The sequence below is a fragment of the Asparagus officinalis genome, chromosome 7 (assembly GCF_001876935.1).
Source record: "Asparagus officinalis chromosome 7, Aspof.V1, whole genome shotgun sequence".
Lineage (NCBI taxonomy): Eukaryota > Viridiplantae > Streptophyta > Magnoliopsida > Asparagales > Asparagaceae > Asparagus > Asparagus officinalis.
In genome coordinates, this window is record NC_033800.1 from 97,171,707 (window position 1) to 97,180,769 (window position 9,063).

The 9,063-nt window shown below is 34.9% G+C and overlaps 1 protein-coding gene across 2 annotated transcripts; it reads left to right on the forward strand.

Annotated features, from left to right (window-relative positions):
* On the forward strand, window positions 1,015-9,057 carry LOC109848716 (ABSCISIC ACID-INSENSITIVE 5-like protein 2). 2 transcript variants are annotated; one of them, XM_020418365.1, is made up of 5 exons: window positions 1,015-1,165; window positions 3,068-3,793; window positions 3,892-3,963; window positions 7,073-7,159; window positions 7,634-9,057. In XM_020418365.1, the coding sequence occupies exons 2-4, from the start codon at window positions 3,101-3,103 to the stop codon at window positions 7,157-7,159; spliced, it is 852 nt and encodes a 283-aa protein (XP_020273954.1). In that variant the 5' UTR covers window positions 1,015-1,165; window positions 3,068-3,100; the 3' UTR covers window positions 7,634-9,057. The 2 variants fall into 2 exon arrangements, with proteins under 2 accessions (XP_020273954.1, XP_020273953.1); XM_020418364.1 differs by lacking the exon at window positions 7,634-9,057 and having other exon boundaries at window positions 1,017-1,165; window positions 7,073-7,328.

A 9,063-nucleotide genomic window follows, 5' to 3' on the forward strand; every position in this document is an offset into this window, starting at 1 on the left:
TAATTATCATATCCGAGCCATATTCGATCAGTTAACACCTCTAATCTACATGTATAATGGTGAGGATAGCAACGGATATTACATGGATAACCCTCTAATGAAAAAAATATCAAGGTTGCCCAGGATTTACTCATATAATAATCTAAATTAGTAATCCCCTTTTCATTTGGGTCAAACTATCTTATTTCGTTAGCTGCATCATTCTAGGTTCTCTAAACCCGCGCCTAGCTGAACCGATGGATCGCATAGGTTCTAAATCTTGGGGCCTTCGGTTCGGTTAAAAAAAAAAAAATAGTTAAAAACCGACAAACTGACTATATTCATCCTCTTTCACGCTGGAATAATTCACGGGAAAAATTACAAAATAGACCGTTTTTGCTAATTATTTAGCAAAATGATCGTTTTACTAAATAATTAGCAAAATAGACATCTTTTTGGCCAGTTGGCTAAAAATAGGTCTATTTTGCAAAACAGCTCAGAAAACATACGGGACTAGTAATCCCGTATGTTTTAATCACAAATTAGTAAAATTTTCTACTCAGAAAACATACGGGACTATTAGTCCCGTATATTTTCTGAGTCACTAATCCGTAATTAGTTGGCTCTAAACATACGAGACTAGTAGGCTCGTATGTTTTCTGAGCCTTGTTTTTCAAAATCGACCTCTTTTTTTCAAAAGAGATCTATTTTACTAATTATTTTTCAAAGTGGTCTATTTCGCTATATATTTCATAAAAATAGTCTATTTTGCAAATTTTCCCATAATTCACTTGTTTTAATCACTACTGATAATCAAGATCCAAATTTTACTGATTTATCTTAAATTTAAGTAATATATATATATCACATTTGTATTTCTTAATGGTATTTTCAATTGAAATAAAGAGAGTATAACTAAAACATAAATGTTTTTTCTTTAAATAACACCAATTAAAGTCTGTTGGTAACTTTTTTTAAAAGAAAACCCAATCAAGATCTCAACAAATTCCCGATCGTACTGTTAGAAAGAGAAACGGCCTTGCTCTCTCTCCTATAATTGCTCTCTCACTCGTGATATAAAATCCCAATGGCTCTCTCCTTTCTTCCTCCTCCTCTCCCTCTTTGCTTATTTGAACCCATCCTTTTTTGGGATGGTAATAAAGCACTGGGTTTTCTTCCATTTGAGGTCAGTCTCATTGTTGGGTTTTTTTTTTTTTACCCATTTCAAATTTATTGACCGGGTGCGTTTTGGGTCCTTCAATTTTGATTGTTGATTTACTGAGTTCCATTTTTTCTTTGTTTTTTTGGTGAGTTACATTGTTAGATATCATTAATGGGGGGTCTGTTTATTCGGTGGAAATTTTTTACTTTTTTTTTAGAAAAGAAATTTTCTGCAATTTTTTTATTTTCAGTTATCGATTCGCTGTGTTTTGTTGTTAACTTTTCTCTTGCTTTTATACAGTTTTATTTATCTTTTAAACTGTGGACGAATTGTGTTCCGATGCACTTTCTAATGCGACAATTTTAGTTCTCAAACAATTTTAGTTGTTTGATTCTTAAATCACCTAACGCATTGAAGTTTTAACCCAACTCTTGCATTTTTGTTTGAGAAGTTCATTTAAATTTCTCCCTAAGTTAGGTACTTGTAGACACCCCCATCACATTTGTTGCTTGGGAAATTTCATGAAAAAGATGCACCTATAATTGCGATACTTGACAGATATATGTTGGCTACTCCTAATAAATTCTGGGATTCGCGAAGTGTGAAAAACATATCGAATACATATTATAAATTTATTTGAGACTAAGAAATTGTGGTTGATGAGCTCACTATTCTATTTGAGAGTAAGAAAACAAACATGCATGCATTTACATAATACCTTTTATTCTTAATAAGCATACGGTTTGTCAAATTACCGATGTTTCCATGCAATTAGGAAATGTTCCATAATGACCGGGACTGTTTTTAGATTTCAAATTGTTCCAGATTTACAAATTCATACAACAAAAAATAAACATCAGCGGAAGATTATACGTGCACACATATGGTCTTATTGCTATTATCAATATCTAAACGTCTTGTTTGTCCTGCTACTCATACCTCGTACCTATATTGGTGCATTGTAGCTATCACTGATTCTTTTGTTTGAATCTTAACGGTTTTTTTACCGTTTCTTCGTAAATGATTTGATTGCACAACCAAGTGTGATCCTATTATAATAACATGTAACATACAAATTATGGCGAAGGAGTCCAGTGAAATCGTAAAGAAGTGAAGTGGTAGGAATAAATATTCACTAGAAATTTAACAATTTTCATGTCATTTTAAATCTAAGTAACTAAATGAATCAGTAATAGTATCTGAAGTGGACACTCAATGTTTTATTGCTTTGATTTAAGTTTCTTTCCATGATTGCTTGCTTGCCAAGCTCTGGTTTTCTGTTTTTCCCTTTTTTTGGCTAATCTTATTGGCTTCCATGTCTTTAGACTCTTTTGTGGCATAATTTCTGGTTTTGAGCTATTATTTGGTAACATGCTACAATGTGAATCATTTCATTAGTTATTTCATGGAAGTGGAAATGGGCAATCAAATTAGACATGATTGCCTAAACTTCTGATGTTTATAGCAGATCATGATCCAGTCTAAAACAGATGTTTATTTAGTGTCTCTGGATATTTCCTCAAAATTTGAGGTTCTTTTCTCAGTTGATGGTACCACAGATATGAGACACAGTTAATTTCCCCCCCTATACTGCTCCTGTAATTTTAGTTTCCATTCAACTTGATCCTCATGGTGTTGTAATATCACTGATCTTTCTAACACTGCATATTGGCTGAGCCATTCTGAAGTAAATTTGTTAATGTACCGTTGTATCTTGGTTTGTGCTGAATCAAACCGAACCCAACATGTTGGTTGCATTTTTTGATATTCCTTCTTACTTCCAAAATTGCTTTTCTGTTTGATGATATTATTTGTTTCGCATGTTTTCTTGCTTTTCATTGTTTGAAATGAATAACCGACATGAAAATGTTTGAACAAATGGATTAGATTCAATCAAATAAATCTGAATTCCCCGTAAAATTCTAGTTTCAGGTAACATAAACAGAGATTCAGCAGTAAATGGGGCTTAGTACCATGGTCTCTCAAGGAGCTCAAGCACCGGAGTTCCAACAAGCATTCTTAAACCACAACTTTGATGAATTAAAAAGCTATCTTCCTGAACTTGGTATTGTCCCATGCAAGATGAACATCGAGGAGCTTGTGAATGCAGTGCAACAGTTCCAAGCTCCATCATCATCTTCATCATCCTCTTCTTGTATCCCCCAATCATTTCCTTCAGAGTTCAATCTCAATGGCACCCTTGGCCAAAAAATGGTCCATGATGTTCTGAGAGAAATCACAGATCAAGAAGAGTCTGTGACTGATGATAAGTTTTCAATATTTGGCAAGAATGCAATGGATAAATTCTTGATTCAATCTGGTGCAAATTATACTGGGTATGAAGGGAAGTCTCAATCTTTGTTGGCCACTGAATATGAACATAATACTACTTCTGAGCAGAAAAAACACCAAGAGATGGAAATCTTGGGTTCGAGCTTGCCAATTTTTGGAAATGCCAGTGTGAATGCTGGATTTCCTGAGAGCCCAATGCCAGTGGTGTCCATGGCAATGGTTAAGCCTAGTTCATCTGATATGCAGATGCTAGTGGAGATAAATCGTAATGATGACACTGTTGATAAAAATATTGAGAGGAGACAAAAGAGGATGATCAAGAATCGGGAGTCAGCTGCTCGATCAAGGGCAAGGAAGCAGGTAACCCTTCATCAGAGTTGAGATACGATGGCTTCTCATGTTTTTCTGAAAAAGTGTATTTAGTTTCTGTTTGTGTTCCCCCCTTGTGCTGATTATAGGCTTATATACATGAGCTGGAAGAAAAGGTGAAGGACTTGGAGGATCAAAATTTTAAGCTTAAGAGGCGACTGGTATGTAAGCAATTAAGAATTATGCTCTTAAGTAGGGATATATGAACATTCTGTCTTAACTTATTTTCATTCGATGATAAAGTTGAGCATGTGGATGAGAAGGCATACACATGTTTCATGAATAAAATAGTTCAAGCAAAGACCTGTATAATATGTTATGACAAGCATATATAGCTTGAAAAGGTATCGATAAATACCTTTTACATTCTTGCATCTCATAATTTATTAGCATTTTAAGTTTTAACTCTCAGTAGGATGTAAAGGTGTTTCTGTTTGTCAATGAGATAACTGACTTTTACAGTGATGTACTGTATCAGTTAGACAAGCAACGAGGAAGATGCCTTGATTAGGCCTATAGTATGTCTGCAGGTCTGTGTATCACATCCTCAGTTGCTAGGACTCTGCTAAAAGATTCACTTAGAGGACTTCTCAGCAGTGTTTTAAATATCGGCCGCCATGTCGGACATGGCGGCCGATATGGCGGATTTATACCCTATCCGCCACGATATCCTTCATTTCAATGCGTATTGCGTTTCTGAGGTCATGTCGGGGACATGTCAGAAAATATCGGGTATGTCGGGCGCCATTGCGGCCAAGAAATATCGGCCAAATTTCAGAAAAAGCGGTTTTAAGCTTATTGGGTCAAGTTTGAAAAACCCGACTCGGAAATCAGGTGTCTACAATTGGTTAGTGATCTTAACATCAATAAGTTATGTACTTTTTCATATGTTTAGACAATATAATTATCATGTAAGTGAAGATTCTATTTATGATATTATATCAACCTATCCGATATGGCAATCCGATATTTTTTTTCATGTCCCCGATATATCCCCGATTTCCGCTATCCGACATGAATTTTGGCCAACCGACATGAACCCGACATCCGACATTTAAAACATTGCTTCTCAGAATGGTTTCCTCATAGTAGGGAATTATCCTAGATAGCTTCCAAGTTCAGTTAGGTATCACATACTGATTTTTTTTACTATTTTGGATAATTTCTCATACCTAATTGAAGAAAAGAACTTGCATTAATTGCGGGTGCTTTCTTGTGATAATGGAGATCACAATATCAAGGTGAATCTAATGGAATTAGAAGAATCTTCTCCCAGGAATCATCTTCTTAGTAATTCAGAATAATACTCATGCCCTTTCGTTTTAATAAAGTGTCATATATTCTCTTTGACTAAGAATAACGCTCTGAGCTTTTAACATCAATGACTTTAACTGATCAGCATGAATAAACCATTTGTTTCATTTTGTCGAAGCATTACATGTCTTCTGCCAACAGTTCTAAATCATTCTAAATAGGGCCAATTAGACTCCAATGCTAAAAAAACCTTTCAAATTCAGAGGTTGCAAGTGAATTATTTTATCAAGAATGACCCTCTTGAACAACCATCTCATCACTGTAGATATTTTAGATTCTTAAAGTCTTCAAAGACCAGTTTTCTTGAAGGCTCTAATCATATCCTACTGAAAATCATTCAAGAATAATACGGAAGGGCAAGAAAACACTGAACTGTAGCCTATTAAAGTGATCCTATCTAGAGCAATGCAAGTAGGATGAAAACCTTGAATGTTTGTGGTGGACCATCAATTATATTCCAGTATTCAAACAATATGTCATTTCTCATTAGTTGTTCAAACTCTTGAATGTTAGAAACAATTTTGGTTCCTCATTAAGCTAGATGGTTCTTAGTAATCATAGCAAATAATTCATTCAAGAACTTCCGCCAAAAAAAAAACACAAGATCACACATCCACGCACCACGCAGAAACACAAAAACATAAATACAAACACAAAAACAAATATAGTAGGTAATGCCTGTACAATTGGGAATAATCTCCTTCCACACTGAAAGTACTCATTAGCAAAACAATAACAGCTTTCAGGATTTTTATTTCTTTTCTTGAGCTAAATAGTTGGTTACAGAATGCTTGTTGCATATACTACTGGCTCGGAGTTTTTCCCAAACCCCATTACAAAAAGGAAGTGGAAGATCCACTCTTCTAGATTCATTTCAATATCTTGATTATGGCAAGACCCTCGCTTGCTCATGTGTGAGAAAGACATCAGGCTCATGGAGGGTGACAAAAATCAGTCCTGCCTGCTGGAGCTTTCTCTAGAATCTGTATCACATTCATGGATTAGATGATGGTGTAGTCATGAAATCTACATACATGATGTGTTTTCTTTTATTCCTAGCATGTATTTTTTGATTTTTTAAAGAAAAGGGCACTTGTACTCAGATATAATGTATAATAACAAGAAAGTAAACTACTTAATACCATATAGAGGTATCAGAATCCCTACGTCATAAAAAAGAGAAATCCATACCCTAGTGCAAGACACATAGCCCTGTGCCAGAAACAATTAATTATACACTATGATTGAAAGGAAAAGAAAATAATGACATGATGAAGCTCGCAGATGTAATTCTGAAATGATAGTCTTGAAGAAGCCCAAAACATTAGCCTTGAGGAAGTTAGTTTGAATTTTGAATTCTAAATTCAAATTACAAAGATAGTAGTATGCTGTTAATACCAACATTTCATTAAGAACTTCTATTACTCTTTGATTTTTCATTTCAGTTGATAAGCTAGATAAAATTGGCTCATGTTCTACCTCAGGAAGTGCCATCCTCATCCAAACCCAATCATTACCTATTTAACCTGATAAATCCAACTATTAAGGTTCCTACACACAACAGACATCAATGATTAAAATCATTATATCTCCCACATCTTCATAAATTATGATGTGCCATTTTTTTCATTGTCAATGTGGAGCTATTTGTGATCATCCTGTAGGTTCCTCCAGCTCTCCTTATGTAATGTAGAAGATGGCATTAGTCTTTCCTTGTTGCAGTGTGGATAATTTTTAAAATCCTAAGCATATGAGAAACCTTATATTTTAAACTTTATGTTAGAGGCTGAATTATGACTTTATCAAAAAGACGAACCAATGTGGTCTTGGATAGTGTTTTGTAAGATTTCCCTTTAGCACTGCTCTATCTTCTGTAATTTAAATTTTTTTTTGCAAATAATGTTAAATTCCTGGCAACTACTGATTATATCATTCTTTTTTCCTTCTTTTCGACAGACGGATCTAGGTTCTGATACCTTTGCAGGGCCAAGGCACCAACTTCGTCGTACCACTTCTGACATTCAAGTCATATTACACGATTAGGTCATTCATCATGGTCATTTTTGTTTTATACCATTTTTGACAGCATCAATTTTGAATTTTCAATGTTTTGTAAATTAGGTTTTCTTCATCAGATCAAATAATAAGACATGGAGAAAACAGAGAGTTTTCTATTCTTTGTTGATATTAAATAAATATGCTTTTGTTTCCATCATTCTCTTTGATTGCTGACTTGCTGTTATCTACATATAGAACATGTTAATTAGGTATGAGTATTTGGACTTCGGAAGCTTGGGAAAATTTTAATATTGAGATGTTACCATGTTATCTTTAAATATGAAGCGAGATTACGTTGTCCATGCAATCTTAGTGTATGAGATGATGAGGACTGGTATAAAGACACCATTTTTTTCTGTCTAGTCTGACAGTCTATTATTGGCGTAAAGACTCACAGAGAGGTCAGAGTATTGTTTTGCTCAAGCTATTAAGCCTTTTGCTGATTTGGTTGAGTTACAGACAGGCTAGGTCAGGGTCTGAGTTTACTGATGCTGTGATGTTCAAGATATTCCTACGGTTCTGAATGTCTACATCGGAATTTACATATAAGGGTCAGATATGAGGCTAGGTTATCTATTATTACTATCTTGAGTGGATTGGATCACAGATTCATGATGTTGCTGTGAAGGATAATGGTCAGAAGAGAAGTAAATCTGACAAACGTGGGATAGGTTGGAGCTTTTGGAAGAATACTAAGAAGAGTAAAACCCTTGAACAATATGTTTCAGGAGATTCCTCTGAGAGAGTCTCCAGTGTTGGTCAATGGATGCTGGAGCAGGAGTTTAGATGTAATCATTGGGATTTTGCAGCTAGCAGATTGTGAGTTCAGACTTCAGAATATTTTTGTAAAAGCTCCAATGAAGGATAAAGAATCCATAGCTGATCAGGCAGTGGATCTTAATCAAGTTCAAAAGGAGATTGTGGAAGCTGGAACGACTAAGTCAAGAGTTTGTTATGCGAAGTAAAATTTGCAATCACATTGCTCAGAAAGATGTCAAGAGAAGACCAGGTCTGAGGATATGCAGAAGGTTGATTCTGAGTTTTGGGCTCTAGTAAAAAAATACTGGTGGTCAGAAAGTAGCAGTTGAGAATTTGCGGTATCGGGATGTTCTTGAGGAGTCTTTTATTGGTTCTAAGGATGTTATATCTGACGTTATTTCATTGGACATGATAGCTGCAAATGAGAAAAGTCATTTTGGGAAAGCTGTGGGTGGGAGGGTTTCAGGAACTGCTCAGGGATTGACTTTTATTAGGAGAAGCTGGAGCTTCACGGAAATGATAACCAATCTGCATTGGAAAAAGCTTCTCTCAGAGCTACTATCAAGGGTTTAGACATAAGTTACTGTGAATCAGAGCTTCTCTCAGAGCTACTATCAAGGGTTTAGAAATAAGTTACTGTGAATCAGAGCATAAATATGGGTGGTGGAGAAGGTGAATCTTTTGCTTTCAATACAATCTTTGTCCCTATTTTATTTGATAGTTATGATAGTAATATTGCCTCTTCAATGTGCTTTGTTGTTTAATAACAAAGATAATTTAGGGCTTGTTTGGTACACTATAACTGTAATTACAGCAGTTACATGCAAGAAATACTGTATGCAGCATTTATTGTGGGAAATCTACCTCAAATTCATTGTTTAGATGTCAGCATTTTTAATTTAGTGAATGTATTTCCGAAGCTAAATCTAATGTTTGGTTAGTAGCACAGCATATTAGATTTATATTTTTTGTTGCAGGAAATGCATTTCCATTGCAATCAAGAGTTTTTTTATTAAAAGATCTACATTTTTTAGATAGAATCTTGATAATTTGATGACATGGCATTAGTTTTTTTTGGGTTAATGCAATGACTTGCAATAGTTGTTGCAGCTAAATTGGGTGGAGCAAAT